This window comes from Aspergillus alliaceus (assembly GCF_009176365.1).
Source record: "Aspergillus alliaceus strain CBS 536.65 unplaced genomic scaffold BDW43scaffold_70, whole genome shotgun sequence".
In the NCBI taxonomy this organism is placed as follows: domain Eukaryota; kingdom Fungi; phylum Ascomycota; class Eurotiomycetes; order Eurotiales; family Aspergillaceae; genus Aspergillus; species Aspergillus alliaceus.
Genome location: NW_022474753.1, coordinates 41,510 through 58,679, shown reverse-complemented (window position 1 = coordinate 58,679; position 17,170 = coordinate 41,510). Strand labels below are relative to the sequence as shown.

At 46.5% G+C, this 17,170-nt stretch overlaps 6 protein-coding genes across 6 annotated transcripts; 2 read left to right on the top strand and 4 right to left on the bottom strand.

Moving 5' to 3' along the window:
• Positions 1-10: 10 nt before the first annotated feature.
• Positions 11-1,503, top strand: BDW43DRAFT_292213 (uncharacterized protein). The gene has a single exon (XM_032043696.1). It carries the CDS (start codon positions 548-550, stop codon positions 1,109-1,111), a length of 564 nt encoding a protein of 187 aa, XP_031894938.1. The 5' UTR covers positions 11-547; the 3' UTR covers positions 1,112-1,503.
• A 43-nt stretch (positions 1,504-1,546) lies between these two features.
• On the top strand, positions 1,547-2,881 carry BDW43DRAFT_292212 (putative extracellular serine-rich protein). The gene has a single exon (XM_032043695.1). It carries the CDS (start codon positions 1,913-1,915, stop codon positions 2,240-2,242), a length of 330 nt encoding a protein of 109 aa, XP_031894937.1. The 5' UTR covers positions 1,547-1,912; the 3' UTR covers positions 2,243-2,881.
• A 210-nt stretch (positions 2,882-3,091) lies between these two features.
• On the bottom strand, positions 3,092-8,911 carry BDW43DRAFT_304140 (Oxysterol-binding protein-domain-containing protein; the record flags this gene model as incomplete). The annotated part of the gene is made up of 8 exons (XM_032045553.1): positions 3,092-3,116; positions 3,219-3,876; positions 3,936-4,820; positions 5,143-5,156; positions 5,235-5,929; positions 5,990-6,343; positions 6,411-7,801; positions 7,882-8,911. The coding sequence occupies 8 exons, from the start codon at positions 8,909-8,911 to the stop codon at positions 3,092-3,094; spliced, it is 5,052 nt and encodes a 1,683-aa protein (XP_031894936.1).
• Positions 8,912-9,949: 1,038 nt separating this feature from the next.
• BDW43DRAFT_316198 (ATP synthase complex assembly protein ATP12) lies at positions 9,950-11,116 on the bottom strand (the record flags this gene model as incomplete). The annotated part of the gene is made up of 2 exons (XM_032048229.1): positions 9,950-10,746; positions 10,807-11,116. 2 exons carry the CDS (start codon positions 11,114-11,116, stop codon positions 9,950-9,952), a joined length of 1,107 nt encoding a protein of 368 aa, XP_031894935.1.
• A 1,510-nt stretch (positions 11,117-12,626) lies between these two features.
• On the bottom strand, positions 12,627-15,093 carry BDW43DRAFT_292196 (glycosyltransferase family 2 protein). Its single transcript, XM_032043694.1, has 3 exons — positions 14,472-15,093; positions 13,501-14,370; positions 12,627-13,201 (listed from the first exon to the last, which is right to left on the bottom strand). Exons 1-3 carry the CDS (start codon positions 14,507-14,509, stop codon positions 12,694-12,696), a joined length of 1,416 nt encoding a protein of 471 aa, XP_031894934.1. The 5' UTR covers positions 14,510-15,093; the 3' UTR covers positions 12,627-12,693.
• A 984-nt stretch (positions 15,094-16,077) lies between these two features.
• On the bottom strand, positions 16,078-16,680 carry BDW43DRAFT_292194 (uncharacterized protein). The gene has a single exon (XM_032043693.1). It carries the CDS (start codon positions 16,503-16,505, stop codon positions 16,311-16,313), a length of 195 nt encoding a protein of 64 aa, XP_031894933.1. The 5' UTR covers positions 16,506-16,680; the 3' UTR covers positions 16,078-16,310.
• Positions 16,681-17,170: the final 490 nt, after the last annotated feature.

The following is a 17,170-nucleotide window of genomic DNA, read 5'->3' as shown; positions in this document are numbered from 1 at the left end:
ATATTTCCGACGACTAGATAAGTATATAAACCTTCCTTAATCGACCCGATAGATAGATAGACATTAATTTGGAAGGGACATCAAAAGAAGTGCACGGCACATACCTTGTTTGTATGATTGATTGTCTTACCTTTTACGCACCACGACGACCACCACCACTACTGCTGCTGCTGCTACATACTTCCTGGTTCACCACTCATTCCATCGTTCAGGGCTTTGTGTATCAACCACACCCCTTGTGCTTGTACTGTCTTCCATAAGGCGAACGGTATTGTGACACGAAGAATGAAGTTTGCCTCCATAACTACGCTTCTTCTACTACCGATTGCAGCCATATCTCACCCTACTACACAAGCAGATCTAGCCGTGTACGATGTGGTTTTTGCACCTAGGTCTTCTAAAACGCCAGACCTAGACAAACGGCGTGGCGGCGGTGGCGGAGGACGAGGAGACAGTGGCGGTGGAAGTGCTGCACGAGGAGGCCAAGGTGGCTCGTCATCAAGAACAGGGTAAGTGTCACAGATATCTAAAAGTGGCATGGGCTTTCATGACTTATCATCGCCTGTATAGCTCATCTAGCAATTCTGGGGGCTCATCGCACAGTGGATCGGGACCGCAGCCCTCGTACGGCAGAGGTACTTATTACGCGGGTGGTGCCCAGACTCCTTATACCTCAGGCGCATTATCGCCACTAGGGATAGCACCTATCATATTGCCAGTAACTGCTCTGGCTTTCTTTGGCGGTATTTGGCTACACGACGCATACGCCTACCCATATAGTTATCATTACCACTACGTGGACCAATCCACTCATCGAAACACATCGATGCCAGTGGTCTGTCTGTGCGAGAGGTATGCTGAGTGTGGATGTGATGAAAATGCCAACGCTACATATTATGAATCTTTGTTCAACGGCACCCAGCCTGCAAACTCTAGTGTTGTTGAAGTTGTTAAAGTTAATGGCACCGAGACCATCTATATCAACGGCACGTTGCCCAATGGGACGACTGTGGCTGACCAATCTTCATTTTCTGACGCTACTCAGATAGTCATACAGACCAGTGCGTATTGGTTAATGGCCATAGTTGTTGGTACCGTCTGGAGCATGTAATGGCGCCGCTGGACTCGCCTATTTAGATAATCAATCGTGCTTTCATTTCTATGGGGTCTTTTTTTTCTTTTTTTTCTTTTTTCCTTTTCGCATCAGGCTAGGAATGGCGACTTGATGGGTTGGCGAAGATTAACTAGTGGCCTGGGTGTTTTGCTTTAATGGATCTAGAATAGAGCCTTGATACCCCAATTCTGGCGTTGGATGCAGGAAACGTTCTTTCAAACACCGATATCTATAACTCCCCCTTTTCTTGCTTGTGTCGTGTTCGTACGCCCCGCCGCAACGAATCAAAATTCTCTACAGTTCTCCCCCTTTCACGGATATATGAGAAAGGTTCTAGCATCCGGCGTTTCCATGGCTAGTTAGGTACGCCAAGCGACCATCAGAGTTTCCTATACGGAATGAATGTTACTAACTACAGCTAGTCATTTAGGTAATAAATGGAGCTCCCGGGTTTTGGCCGAGTGTTTGGAATGTTTGACCCTAGTACCCCCCCGTTCCTCTTAGTCTGTAAACACTAAACCCCCCTTTTCCCCTGCCGCTCCTTCGTTTTGTTTTCATCAAAAGTAGTGCTCTTAGTCGTTCATTAATCAGTGAGATACTATTGTTTCTTTCCTCTCAACACAAGAGCTGTCACTCGTTTCCAGCTCCATTCACTCTTTTTTCATCCATCTATCCTCCAAATCTGAAATTTATATACACTACTACGTCGCGTTTTCTGTCGCATTCCCTTACGTTTTTGAAACGGAGTCAGCCCAATTGAAATCGCATACCACCCATTGTATCTTCATCGCAATCAGGATGCAGTTCAGCAAGGTTCTTCTCGTTCTTTCCGCAGCTTTTGCGCCCTTCGCCTTTGCAGAGGATTCGCCAACTAAGACCCTCACCATCCAGGTTGTCCATTTGACGACCTCAACCTCTCCCAGCTCCTCTGCTTTCTCAGTCCATACCCCTTCCAGCTCCGCAAGAGTGTCTTCCACTCCGCTCTTTTCGAAGACCCCTTCGCCGACTCCTTCTGTGACACCCTCGTCATACATCGTCCCTCAGGCTACGGGTGGCGCCCCTGCCATCAAGTTGTCTAACGCAATGGCTGCTGGTGTGGTCGCTGCTGCTGGCTTCGTCATGCTTTAAGTGCCTGGCTGGTGATTCGTTCGAAGCGATGCGCAATTGGATCAGGATGGTCATCCTTCAAAGGCGAGCAAATCCTGGCTGCTGTGGCACCATATGAATTGGCTTTCGAACCCGTGTTGATTAACATGCTCTGTGGGCCTAGCATGGAGGGAGGGCGGTGCCAATAGAGGGAAGTTAACAAGTACAATCAATAACCCAAAAAGTACTGCACGGCAAGCCGCTTTCCGCCTACCTATCTCATTCCGCATGCTTTTTTTTGAGCTTCAACCGAGACCATCGCTGTTCTACATAACGGATTCACGGTATTCATCTGTTGGGAAGGGTCGTCATCTTCTATTCTACTATGCTATGGTTCGGAATCTGATCATCAACCTCGATGATAGCTTAATTTCCTGCCACCCCTTGTTATGATTTGGATCGCTATACCCTTTTCCTTACTTGACTGAACCATTTGTTGTACTTTTCTACTTTTGGCCTCACCCGATCCCAATTTATGTTTCGAAGTAACGAAGTGTAGGACTAAATGGACAGTTGACGATTTGAACTTAATCGTGCATATTCTTACTCTGGAAATTTCGCGTCTACATATACTATAATCTATGGTAAAGTACATACTGATTTTTAGCTATAATATAAGTTGTTTTAAGGCAATGATTCTATTTGGCACAGTTATAGATGACATAGTAAAAGGGTACAGGGATGCTATGCAAACAGTCACGCATACTGGATACAGTGTGCAGATCGGAACCTATTGCTTCAACAGCCAACCGAGGAATGCTAATAGACAGTAGTCACTAGATGTACAATGAAGGCATTAGGATAGATGGGCGGCTGAAAAGCATTCTTAGGTTAGCCCCTGAAAGTCGCCTCATATCTGTAGTTAAAAGGAAGGTTAGCAGATAGACAAATATGGCATCTTGTGGGTAGGTGTAAAATTTTGCAGAACGGAAGTGTAAAAAGACTACATATGACGAACCTTTTCCCTCTAAATGCCCAGAGTCCCCAATTTCCGCAGGAAATATCATGAGGATCCAAGTCATTAAGATCCCACCTCAGACTGCGAAAGATGTTTTCGCCCGGTTCGAGTAACATATCGAATTCACCGGCACATTTCTCATGAACCCAGTTGATGTCCCTTTCCATATCCCACTGCGTATATCCAGTGCTGATAATCGGGACCTTGGTCTCAAGTAGCTGTGGCAGGGTTTCTTCCCATTCATGAGAGCTTGCTGGATGCCCTAGACCAGGATGGAAGAGCATGATGCAATCTAGGTATGGATCGAACGGCTGGAAATATTGCGCTTTGTACATTGTATGGAAGTAGTCGACATATGTCGTAATCTTCAGCTGCCCACCAAGTCTGTCTTCAACGATCCCTCCAAATGGGTTCTCAGGCGTCCGTTCAGGAAGCGGAAATTCAGCGTCTCGGTTGGCCATACTCTCTGGCCCAATAAATATTAAATGAATGAGGGATCGTGGGAATATGTAACTTAGCTGAAGCCACACTTCACGAGGCAGGGAGGATTCGGCGCGCGCTCCCAGAATGAAAATCCTCACAGGTGGGGCTTTCAAGCGTAGTCCTTGAATATCGACTCCTTCCCCGGTCTTGGGGGGGTGCAACGAGTATCGAAGCGCTGGAAGGACTGGTTAGTAGGTAATCCAATCATTGATCTATGATAATACAAAAACTCACCGCTGACACTCTTCAGTCCCTCGACAGTAAGCCTACCACCTTTCCGAACACCATAAGGGCTCAGCTCGTGCAAGACACTCCCAATTGTAAGTGGATAAGTGAGCATCCTAGTCACTTGTCGCATGCTCCGGTCGTGGTTGATCGCATCAAACTCTCGTGTATACAGGAAAGTATCCCAATTCGTCATGTTGATGACGAAGTTATCATCCTGAAGGCCCGGATAAGAAAACTCCGGGAAAAACCGTCCCGAGTGCAGATCATGATCATCCTCGTTTATCTGTCTAATAGTCTCACAAATTTCCAGGTGTGCCTCGAAATCATCCATCCAATGCCCTTCCGAACAGTAGATAGGGACACCGCAGTCAGGGCATTCGAAATGCGAATGGGCCGGCGGGCTCGCACTTTCCAGGCTCTTTCGCGACTCAGGGTCGTGTGGCGAGACTGGCGCGCGGGTCTGTTGGTGACTTGGATGAGGGCAAAAGGCATTTTGTTTTATAAAAGCAGCACGCTGCCGAATCGAAGGTGAAGGCGACTGAGAAAAAGGATGGAACAGGTTGTTTGGCTTCAGTAAGGCCCGTGACTCTGGCGAGTAAGTCGATGTTGCAGACGTGGCCCGCTGCATACTTTGCTGGACTGTGTGAGGTGCGTCCTGTGAAGTACACACCGATGGCGTAGAGGTCCGCTTGGTGTGTCCTTGGAGGCTTTTGGGTGTGCAACAATTGTTGCTCCGCGAGCCAAAGCTTCGCACGAGAGAGACGGAGGGCCCGTATATCCGCCGGGAGTTGTAAGTTGTCTGTAGTCGGATTGTAAAGCCATTGGTCGCAACTCTTCGTCGGAGAACCTGTAGACAACGTCCACAAGTATATCCTCCAGTCATTGTGGTGGCTGTTAAAAAGGCGATCCACGTAACATCCAAAGTCTGCTGATGCGGGAAGTTGGGGATCGCTCTTTCCGATCGACTATTCCGCATGATCACGTGATCTACTGGCGAATCAAGACAATGATGTATTAGGATTGCTATAAGTTTACACCCTGTATGAAGGCTTCATAAATAGAACTATAGCCGAACACGAAAAGTTTACCAATAAGAATATGACACAAAACCATATCTGACAACTGCACACCGTGAAAAGCACTCTCTCCCCCTTCTCGCTCGGTGTGTAGGATTTATAATCAAACCTCAGCCAACACCCAAAACATGCAATACAGTATGGATCTGGCCTTTAGAAGATGTCTTCACACATACTCCAGTCCTGTGTTTCCCTGGCTGTCCAATACTTCCCATTGTACGCCCAGTACTCTTCACCGGTAACCGTACACTTTGTCCGAGTGAAAAACTTGGGTTGATACTCCTCCCCTTTGGTCTCCCTCTCTCTTCGCTTGGCCCGTTGCTTCTCTTCGAGTCGGTGTTTTTCGTTGGCGGCAAGGTCGTACTCTCCCTCCTCCATTGCCCGTTGATCAGGTCGAAGTCGGGTGTCAGTCGGCGGTAGATATTGCTTCAGACCATCGGGAAGGTCATTCAATGTGATGACGAAAGGCGTCAGATTGAACGGGATATCGCTTGGTCGAGAGTGACATTTCCACACCAGGAACGTCTTAGATGACTCGGGGTCTTGACCAGAGACGTCCACCTCATACCCAGGTGTATGGCGGGCAAAGATTTTGTCGTTCCAGCGACCTCCAATGCTCCATTTTGGGGATCCACTCTGGTCTATGATCTTACCGGTCACCTGATAGGCAGACGAAGCTTTCCAGCCCCTTGGCTTGAAATCAAGGTAGCAGACCTCGCCAGTAGTCCAGTTCTTGATTTCCATTAACCCATAATTGTCGACCGTCGGGTTACCAGTAATGATACCAATGACAGATGAGGTGACTTTTTTCCACGTGTAGAGCTCTTCCCCGCCCGATGCAGAACGTAACTTCAAGAACCAGGTCCCAAGTAGGTTGATGTCGAATGATTTACCGTAGAACTTAGACTTGAGAGCTGATTCACCCTAGAGGACCTGTTGTTAGTCTCATGAAGTCCTGGCCTTGCCGCATAACATAATACTTACATAGTAATCCCACTTCGGTGATTCGGCCCATGCGGCACCAATCGGCGGGTGGTGGCTGACCTGTTCAACGAAGAATCGGTAGCCTTTATCGGGCCTGGCATACTCATATGTCTCTCCCAAAAGAGGGTTGAATGGTTTGGCAACACGGCCAATTGTCGAAGCGTACTCACTTGCTGCATATGTAGCAACGTACACCATGCGTTCCATCGAATTAGTTCGATCAGCAGCCACATCAAGAAGATCTGCATACTCCAAATCTTCGGCCACCCGTTGTAGCAAGGACGTTGGTTCGTTAAAAGAAACCGGCAGAGTCATCTTGGTCATGTCCTTACCAATCATGGATTTCAAAATGCCCTAAAAAAAATACGTGAGACATTGTTTGCTGTTTACTTGGCTAGGCCAAGACAAAAGCATTACTTACCCATAATGATATCTTTGGCCGATTGTCATAATCCAACTTCAGTTTCGTTCTTATAGGTTCCTCATATCCTTTGAATGAAGGTGTTATTTCCCAGCGTTTTGATGCCCGCAGTTCAGTGCTTTCCTCTATTGGCTTCGGCTTCTTTTCGCTTTCTTCTGCAGATGCTAGCTTTTCTACTTTGATGCCGCCCGAGTCGATCGCGTCGAAAAATTCATCCTCGTCATCCGAAGCCGAGTCATAGAGATCGCTAATTTGAGAAAGAGTCGACTTCTTACGACGAAGAGGTTGCCCAACATTTTGCTCGTCCAGCTGAGGAGGTTTCTCAGCCTTTAGAACCCGTGTCTCCCAATGTTCACCAGCATCGTCGCTTTCTTCACCTGTAGTTGCCATGTGAGACGGCGCTTTACTGACAGCGCGACTAGTAGTTGCTGACGAGTTCTCTAGTGCCTCTTTGAGGGCACGCTTCGTACGCCGGCGCTTCTCTTCAGACTCCCCCATCCTTGACTGTAACTCTTCATGTTCCTGTGCAACTCGTGCCATGCTCTCCTCCCACATTTTGCGGAGATGTGCCTCCCTATTCAATCGATACTGCCAGTAGGCATCACGATCCCGAGATATTTTGAGGAGACTTTGCACTAGCCCCTGGAGACTACTCACGGCTGCTTCATACGCAGCCAGCGCCTGATTCACTGCCGGGTCCGAAAGTAATAGACTTGGGTTCTTCGATTTTTCGGCTTGCAGTGAGGACGCAACACTCGCGAGAATATCAAGTTGAAGGTTTGCAGATTGTGCGGTGATGTTCAGAGCATCTTTATCAGCCGTTGGAACCTCTCGGCTAGATGCGTAGTCACCATAGTCGTCATCATCGCCCTCACCTTCAGGCGCAGTGGTTATATGGCTGGCAACTCGATTTACTTCATTCTGTAAAGCACCTTGTTCGTACGACCCATGGAGGGAGCCCTCCTCATCCGCAGGCATACTCTCCAGCGTTGTGTAAGACGCTTGTGTGCTAAGCCTTGTGCCACTACTACTGGGAACACCTAGGGATGTGGCAGCAAGACCTTTTCCGTTGGACTTGGTAGCAACAAGGCTGGGTGAATCGGATGAGCTATCGGCTGTTCGGCCCTCAATTTGTTCGATTTTCGCTTGACGGAGCACCTCAGCATGTCGAGATTGGCGTCTCTCTTCCTCTCTTGCTTCATCTTTTGCCCACTGTATGGCATTGTTAAGAGTCCAAAACCAACGCTTTGCCTCGACAACATGATTCGCTTTAAGATGGTATTTAACAGACGATTTGCCATGGATTTCAAACCGAGTCTTGTCCTGTGAGTCCATGTTCAGTTTAGCGATCTTCATATTGATCGCACCACGACATGCAGACCCGGCGTCATCTGCAAGAAAGGAGAAAGCAAGAAAGAAAGGTTAGGCCACCATAAATGTTACACACTTTGAGAAGGCTCAAACGGCTTACCTTGATGTTTATAATAGCTAAGAACGCCGTCTTCGAGTACAAACCATCGCAGTTTATAGCCACTAGTATAGTTTGTCCATTTCTTCAGGTATCCTCTCATTTCACGGGAATCTTTCCCCGCAAAAGACGTATCTCCTACGCTGGCTCGCCCGGAAACGGCTTGGCCCGGGTTGGTCCCAAGAATGGCTTTCTCTTGTATGCCGCGCTGGGCGATTACAGCAGCGGGAGACTTCTTGACGATTGCCCGCGTTCTGTCATCCTTTGTGACATCCTGTGGCAATTTACCTTTCTTGTCACGACGAAAGGGGTCCGCCCCATGCATCAACAATATCTGGATGAGTTTCGTATCTTTCTTCCTGGCTCCTTCATGCAGCAACGTACCACCAGACTGGGCAGTGGCAGGATCAGTTACTAAGTCCAAATTGTTGACATCCATTATTCCTTCAACACGTGGCTCTTCCAGCACTTTCTCCAGCTTTTCATAATCACCTTGGGATATGAGTGATTGAATCTCTTGCGACTTGCTGTCAATGAAAAGGGACCGTGCAAGTTGAAGCTGCTGGAAAATCTCCGGTGTGCGGGCGACATCGAGAGCTGTTTGGCCTCGGTAATTGACAATTGAGTCATTGACAGACAGGGTATTTAGTAGCTCACGGACCAGAGTTCCTCTTCCAAGCTGCGCAGCGAGATGGAGAGGCGTATTGCCATCCCGGTCGCGCGCATTGATGTCGAGCTCATACCCACTAGAAAGAATATATTCGACAACTTGCGGTTCGGCGCACTGAATCGCCAGGTGAAGTATCGAGGTCCCAGAGAGGCCGTTTGCTCCTTGAGGATCCTTGGTCTCTTTAATAGCTTTTGATATCGCGGTTGTATCTCCACTCCTCAAAATCTCAAAAAGTCGGAATGTCCGCACGGATTGGTCGAGTGACATACTAATACTGTCTGTGGCTGTCAACGCAGGTAGCTTCTCGATATGATCGCCGCTTTGATTGGAGCATATCGGCTCCAGGGGGGTTTCGTCCGACATAAAAGGGGATTTTGTTTCTTGGAGAGACTTTGGGCGGCTTGAGCTTTGGACAACTGGTAGAGTAGGAAGGTGTAGTGTATTATTTACCGAAGATACGACAGACTCGGGAGCGCCACTTTCGCGGCCAGGGATCCCCTCGTTACCCTCTTTTGACTTATCACGATGCAACATCGCAAGCGCCAAGGAACTTCTAGAGCGTTTATGCCTAAGTGATTTAGGCATCATTGATTAGCCAAGGGTCCAGACGGTCAGAGGGCCCACGTTGAATGAGGAAGACACTGAGAAAGGCCGCGTTCATGTGTACACCAGTCAGATTAACTTGACGATTAACGAATACTAGGTTATCCCCAGCAGGTACGGACGGCGCATGTGATCCATGGAACCGATGGTCATTTGCCCCAGAACAGCACGAAGAAACGACATCATAAACTTACCTTTCACCCTTTTCCGTCATCACTCACTCGCCACGAGCAGACCACCCTGGTGATGATGTATAAAAGAATGCAAAGACGGGAAACTACCGAAGGAAGGCGCGGGAGTACTTAACATTGAAGATATGAACTGTGACTAGGTTATTAATTGGTGAATGTAAACGCTTGTCTGATCTGTTGTCGCGCAGTTGAGGGGATGCGATGATCATTGTCCCAAATTATGGAGTAACAGCTGGTTTATTCCGTTTATTTTCCCGCGCCTTGGCGGGCACAAGAAAGACAATCACCAACCTCGTAGCGCGCCCAAATAAAAGGAAAAGATAAAAATAAAAATACAGGTGTCAGCTGTGTCCTTGAAAATAGTAAGGTGGTGCCCAGCTGAGTATCAAAGAAACTAGAAGGAAGAGGAAGGAAAGCAAGAGACTGAGAAAAGTAACAGTTGGATGGAGGCAAAGTAAATGAGAAGGTGAGAGTCATCACAATATACAGTAGGCGCGACCGATGTTATGTGTAGTTAGTTATATGTGCGAACCAATCCACAAAGCCCGAATATAAATCTCCAAGCGTCTAGGCAACTACTTTACTACTTCTAAGAACAACAGCATTGTCACCTCGTCTCTCCGCTCACCAAGACAATGACACTGCCAAGTTGTCGTTTCAGATCCTCTTTGTCAACATCATGTGTGTCCTCAACCTCGCCCCACATGTCTGTCTGCCACTTGACTTCCAAGCTAGATGCTTCAGCTGCCTCTTCGATGCCGAATTTCTTTCGGTCCGGCCGTTGTGCGTGACGAAAATTTTCACTCCATTCCGAAACAAGTCTCACAGCCACCAGTAAACTTTTTGAAGCAAGAACGCCTCTCTCAAGAGCAGCTAAATCATGCGCTTGCAGACCGACAATCCATTGTTCAATTATGTCCTTTGTAGCCTGCGTTTGAGACATAGGCAGGATACTCTCAGTATCCAGTATAGGTTTAATTTCGATACCAGGCCACAACTTAGTGCTCAAGAAGGAGATTATGTCTTTTGCAACTCTGATCTGGGCCTCCCGGAGGCTCTCCGGCCTCTGACCATCCTCGTTGACTTCCTCAACACCGTAGACGTCCTTCGCTGGCACCCAACAGAGCAGTGTATCTGTCTCTAAATAGCGCATTGCGGTTTTCACGACCTGCTCTCTTATGATTGTCTCGCCGTTCGCATCCTCTCGAACAATCTCCGCCGCGCGCGCAGCGAGAGAAGTCAGTGGAATCATATGGCTTTTAAGAGCTTGCTGGGCTGAAGTCATGACGTCCCATTCCAGAGCGATTAAGTGTGCAAGGTGAGGCTTCGTTGGCGGAATATAAAGGACATCTTTCGTAGGGGTTCGCACAGGCCGGGTGTCTAGCAGAACTTGGTAATCTCCTTCTTGAATCACAAGGACCGATCAGCTAAGCAGGCACGTACACAGCAGCGTGGGGAATATACCTGGCTTCATGTTAACATCAACATTTTTCCAGAACCGCTTTTTCGGTGGCGAAGGTTTCGCCGTTCGATTTTGTGGCGCCTTGCTATCCAAACTTGATTCTATGCGGCCATCTTGCTGTCCTGTGTGTTCACCAAACTCTGGGGCGGCAGACGGAGCCTTCGGGGGAGGGCCATGCGCAGTAACAGGATGGGCAATGGCAGCCCTTGGTGGGAAAGAATGAAAAGGGCGCACTATAGCAATGTCGTGTCGCAAGATGATCGAGACTCCTCGCCGTGAAAGAGCCGCAGGGGCTCGCGAGAATAAAGGCATCACCTCCTTAGCACAGTACTAATGCACTAAGCAGTCAGTTCGAAGATGGTGTCCTAGAATGATTGAGATATAAGCGCGTAGAGGTGCTCAAATCGCTGGTTGGTGCAGGATACTATCAGTTGAGGATTGCAGAGTACATATGAGTTCAATACCTCAGGCATTAATTTTAGAGCCGGCGGGTCCTTGTGCAGCTAGCCACAGACGCCACACTTGATTGGATTCGCCCACGGTTTCATTCACAGATTTCAAGCAATAACTATATCACGGCTTTGCTCTGGTTTTATGTATGTGGTGATTAATATGCAAGTACAATTAATATCAAACGCCCGTTTTAATCACAACAGGTCCAAGAAACCTATCTTGAATGTCTCGATCAGGGTTAATTTTACCAATACTAGGATTTGTAGCTTTGTCGCATAGTATCAAGAGGTAGTAAATAATAACATAGTTCGATTGATTAAAAATTACACCGAATAGTACTAGGTAGCAGATGAACAAGACAAAGGGTTCGAATAATTTGAACACTTCACTAAGCCACTCAAACGCCGATCTAAGGGGAGAAGCGGGGGCAAAAAAAGAAAATAGAAAGGGACAATCATATCAATAACAACGATAAGGGGGGAACACGGTGCCAGGAAATGAGGCCCGTTCGTTCGTTAGTAATTTACAGAAATATCACCATTTCGCCGTTTGTTTTTATCAGGAGTGCTGATGAGCAACATGGAAGAATTGAAAATCTTCGCCCCATCGACCTTGGTGACTAGGGACTCCTAGGCGTTCGCGAGAAGACGGAGACAGAAATAAGCGAGAAGAGAAGAGAAGTAAGAGAAAAGAGGTATCAAAGAAGATAAAAGGGGGAAAGTATCAACTGAAGCTGTGCTACAGTTCATGTGGTACTTTGATGCAGTCAAACACCGAAGAAGAGTCAAAAGAAGGCTGGTGGACCTTGTAGAGGGCTAAGGAATTCGAAATCTCTGAGGACTTGTTTTGCTCGCTCTCAAGTGGCATCATCAAGGCATTTCTTCGTAAGGGTGAAAGGGAAAAAAAAGGAAAGTAAAATAAATGTAATCTGGAGCTGTCGCCAAGGGCCTGACTTGTTGGGAACATCTGCCGAGTCAGATTGGTACGAACCGCTCGTCAGGTAATACTCGCAGGACGCACACAGACCAGAATTGTGGACAACACTGGACACTGCCTAGGTAGAGAGGAGCCTAGATAGGTAATGGTTACCCACCAATCGCCCATCCTGTAACAGTCAAATTACTGGGTGATGAACTTCGGGTAATAAGGAGACTTCGGACGGTCACTGTCTGTCCGCTTCTTCATACGCTCGGCGTCGTAATCATCGGCACCATCTCGACTGCCCCAGGTGGTCTATGATGAAATTTGTTAGCAACTTCTTGATGCGGTAATAGAGAAACGTAAGTTTCAGGTGTAATGAGGAAAGAGACTCAGAAGGTTGTAAAAAAAAAAAAAAAAAAAAAAAAAAAAAAAAAAAAAAAAAAAAGGGGGCATGGATGGGGTTTGGAGGGAAATGGAAAATCGGTTAAGAATGAAAACGTAATGGGCGGGGGCGGCTAGATTAACCAGATCATTACTCTCAGATAAGCACAGAATGAGGGGGCCCATGGCCAATGCATATCCAAAGGGAGGGTCAAGTAATGGAAAACTGGGTTTGGGGCAGGCGAGAGCCTAGAATTATTTCCGAGCACAAAAGCGGACCTTGGCGGCCTGCGCATTGTTCTGTAGAGTCGAGGAACTAAAACAGAGACTAATCTCAATTCGCAACTTACCACATTGAGAGTCATCACTGCGTACATCTTGATTCCTCCGTGGAAATACCCAAAGAGGATAGATACAGGCAAAAGTAAGACATCGACGGGGTATCGAACGTAGTGTCCTAAAAGTTTGATGAATTTGCTGACAAACATCCACCCCCCGAGGGCTTGCATAGCGAGTGCTTGCCAATCCTCCTCCCAGGATGCCGTGGCCTTATGACACAGGAGGACAAGCAGCAAGTCGCCTAAGAGGGCTGGAGGTGACAAGGTTGTCAGATGGACGGCGTATGCGCTCCATGGCTGGCGACTGGTACCAGTATGTTAGCGTGATGCTTATATGAGGCGCTTGTTCTCCGTAGCGTATTATGTTTGTCAGAAATGGATATCGCATCCTACTGGCAATCTACGTACGACTCGCCGCGCTCACGATAAACTGGTCTCTTAAGCAACCCGGCTACCGCGGCAGGTCTGTTCGATCTACCATGTTGCGACATTCATGGCAAAGCACGCATCTTCCCGTTTTCCCGTTCATTTCCAGGTAGACAGCATGACCGGAGTAGAAGAAAAGACGGGGGCAAAGACATATATAGGGAAAAGAGTACTTACTACCAGATGTGCTTTTCATGGAACATACTAGTCAAGTTGCTTCTCCAGTTGCTCCGAGACCAACGTGCGCATTGCTTCAAAAATTTGGGGTTATCTTCCAAGGTAGTCAAGACTTCAGCTTCGGGATGATACTGCATGAAGGTCTCCCAACCATGTGATACCATCCAACGTGTAATGAAATTGTCGTCGTCTGCATTTAATTGGTACCTGCCAAACCACCATTCCTCGTTCGTAAAAGCGTAAGTAAACCCCTCATCTTGTAGAATGTCCGTCTTATATGCAACCGTTCGACCCGACATACAAGGAAGACCTCCATCAAGATGTGTTGTGGCAGCGCAATCAAAGTTTCTCCTCTCTAAATAAAGAGCTCCCAGAAAGCCCCAGATTCTTTGAGATAATGTCGGCGCAATAGCACGTCGAAGTCGCTGGCAGGTCACTACGCCTCCATATCGCTCATTTCTCTCAAATGGTGCCAAAATCCATGGGAGCACTGTGTTCGGCCAACTCACATCGTCATCAGCGAAGATTGTGATAGGCGTGCGGACCTCCGGGATGGCTCTCGTCATCTGACGGCGTTTATTGGGGTGTGTGACCGTAAAAAGTCGGATTCTCGATTTTGAAGCTGGCATCAAGCTCAGCATATTCTCGGCTTTTTTGCGGTTTGCTTCGATGGTGACCAACAGAAGCTCATAAGGCTGGTTATCGAGAATTGTCCTAATTGTCTCGACTAACTCATCACCACAGCCCTCGAGAGTAGGAAGGATAACAGTCACATCTTGCGCAGTCAACCTCGGGGACTCTGGTGGGGGGATGGGCTTGAATGTCCAGAATGATACAAGGTTCACAGCAAGACGAAGATAGCGGTAAATACTGTAATAAAGAGGGGTTAGCCACTCGGCGTTCAACTTTGTGATTTTAGTAAAAATATTCCAACAAAGTAATGGAGCAAAAAGAAAGGTCAAACTACTGACAAAAGAGCAACGAACGCTCGCATATATGGAAATTCCATAGTTGAAAGAAGAGGAAGAAGTGAGTAAACTCAGCCTCGCTTTGTTGAATCAATGGGATTGATATAATTTTTTTACCACTTTTTCTTCTTATCCTAACAATATCTTTCTCTTGCCACACTTCACAAAGAAGATTTAGCTGTGCGCAAAGCCCACGAGAATGACTATGTAAAATCAGAAGGAAAATGCGATCAACGTTGCGGTAACACCCCTGCCATAAATTCAAAATTTGGTCATAGCAGGAAGAATAGAACCAGTGAAAGGGCGGGTTAAAGGGGGGGTTGGAGCGTGTTCGGTTTAAAATATATATATAAGAAGTAAAGGGGAAGGGAACGAATGGATAGTCTTCCTAGGCAAGTCGAGAAAGATGAGATTGAAGGGAAGTAGAGACGGGAAGAATGAAAGAGGAAGAGAGCTCGATAGTTAACTAACGTCCCCCCAGCTAATAGAAGCTCCTAGGTACCTATATAGCTCTGGGAGGAAACTTCTGGCCTTTTCAATTCAAAATATCAGTGACCTACAACGTTGGGAAATTTATCTTGGTGCAGAGGCCAGGGAAGGCACATGTTCAAGACCGGCATCCAGACAATCAATTGAGCCAATCCTTAAAAAGTAATGGAAAAAGTTACGACTGTGCTCCAGTTCCTTTGTCATTTCGAGTGTCATGCAGGTGTATTTTTCCCTCGTGCGTCAGAGACCCTGGATCTAGATGGATTGATGGAATACTGAGAGTGGAGAAGGGATTGGCGGCGGCCCATGCAGCTAAGGTACTACGGAGTATGCAGTGGCATGGGCCAGGGAGTGGGGACTGGTGGGTGGTGTGTGGATAATGAGGTACTACGAAGTAAGCTAGGATTGAGGAGGCATTTTCCGGTTACCAAGAGCGTGTGGTTATTTCCAAATGGTTTAACACGCTCCGTGGCTCGGAGAGAAGAAAGATAAGAATGGATGTTCGTACCCATTTGAATATTCAGCGAATTCCTTGAACCCCTTCCTCTGTCCATCTCTTCTGGACGATACCAGTACTGCCCATTGCTTTCAAAAGTACTTGACTACTGCACTGATCCATACCACCTAGTTACTAGTAGGTACATAGTACCATCAGTACCTATAACGGAACAAAGCCCGGGGATTCATTATCCACTACTGATTACCCCTGCAACAAGATATTACCACACCATACTAATTAACTGGCCCTATCATCCCATGCGTTATGGAAACACAGTGCTATCAGTTATTAATTAATATAGGGAAAAGAAGATGGCAGTTCACTAACAAAGCCTGATAAGTAAATAAGGTCGATGAACCGATGAGTCAGTACCCATGTACATACTAGATACTAGTCTGTACAGTACGAAGCAAAATCATAGGTGGAGTTGCCAGGCGGTTCGAGTCAGAAAATCATATCGAAAGGAAAAGAAAGACAAATTAATGAAAATTTACACATTTCATCTCTTCTACATTTCCTAGGGAGAAGGAAAAGTTTATCTTTTTTTCTAAAGAAAAAAGAATTAATAAATAAAGGGGGGGGGGCGAATATTGTAAAAGATAAATTAAATATTTTCTTAAGGGAAAAATGAATTTAAAATTCCAGTGGAGAAAAAAATCGCCGTTGCTGACATTCTGGTTTACAACGATTTATTATCTTATTGCCACTTCTACAGGCGTCTGCAGGTAACCAGCTGGAGTTGGCATCACCCATTGAAACGTTGGAGACCATAAACCCACTCAGTGAAAAATTCACTTCCAGTAATGGCACGGCGCACCTTACCAAAATATACTAATTAGTAGTGGTCCATCCCATCAAAGCACTACTACCTCCGATCGGAGCTGCAAGACAGGTGAGAAATAGAGAAAGGCCTGGGGAAATAAAATAGAACAACAACAATAATTAAAAGATATAGAAAGACAAAAGGAATTAGACAAAAACATAACCGAGAAATTCTGTTCCAATTCACGTGATAATGCCCTTGTTAGTATCATCTGTCTAGACCTCATGATGTTTCTTAGAACTTTTGCCGTTTAGAAACGATAGTAAATTTATTCAGCCCACTAGAATCATTGATAGTTTTTATCCGAGAACTTCAAGCATTCCAGATAGACATAACACATGAACTTCCACAAGTCCTCAGCTGCTAGCCCCCAACAACGTTAACGAATGACTAACCCAAAAAAAAAAAAGAAAGAAAGAAAGAAAGGAAGGAAAAGAAAAGGAAAGGAAAGGGAAAAAAGTCCATTAGCCAGTCATTGTAGACTACTCCTTGGGATAATTAGATGGAAGGGATGAAATAAAAATAAAAAGGCCAGGAAGGCGCAACATGGATTGTATGCGTCTTCAATTCTGAACTGAGCTATTCCAAACAGGTACCCTCCTATTCAAGGTACACGCGAATACTAAAAACAGAATTTTACTCTCTATTACAACCGAATCAAATTTAGCCAAGACTATATAGAACGTATGCAGCCCTCGGCTTATAATCTTGTGATAATACAAAACCGCATGTACGAAGTAGTACCGGGAAAAATGAAATTGTGGGAAGTTATCGACTTATTATTTAGCGAGGCACGCAATCTGAGCTAGGCCAATGTGTCTGTCTCAAATCTGTCGTAGACTCGTAATATGTGTGGCCTTTGTGCTCCAATAATATGGGGCACGGAGATTA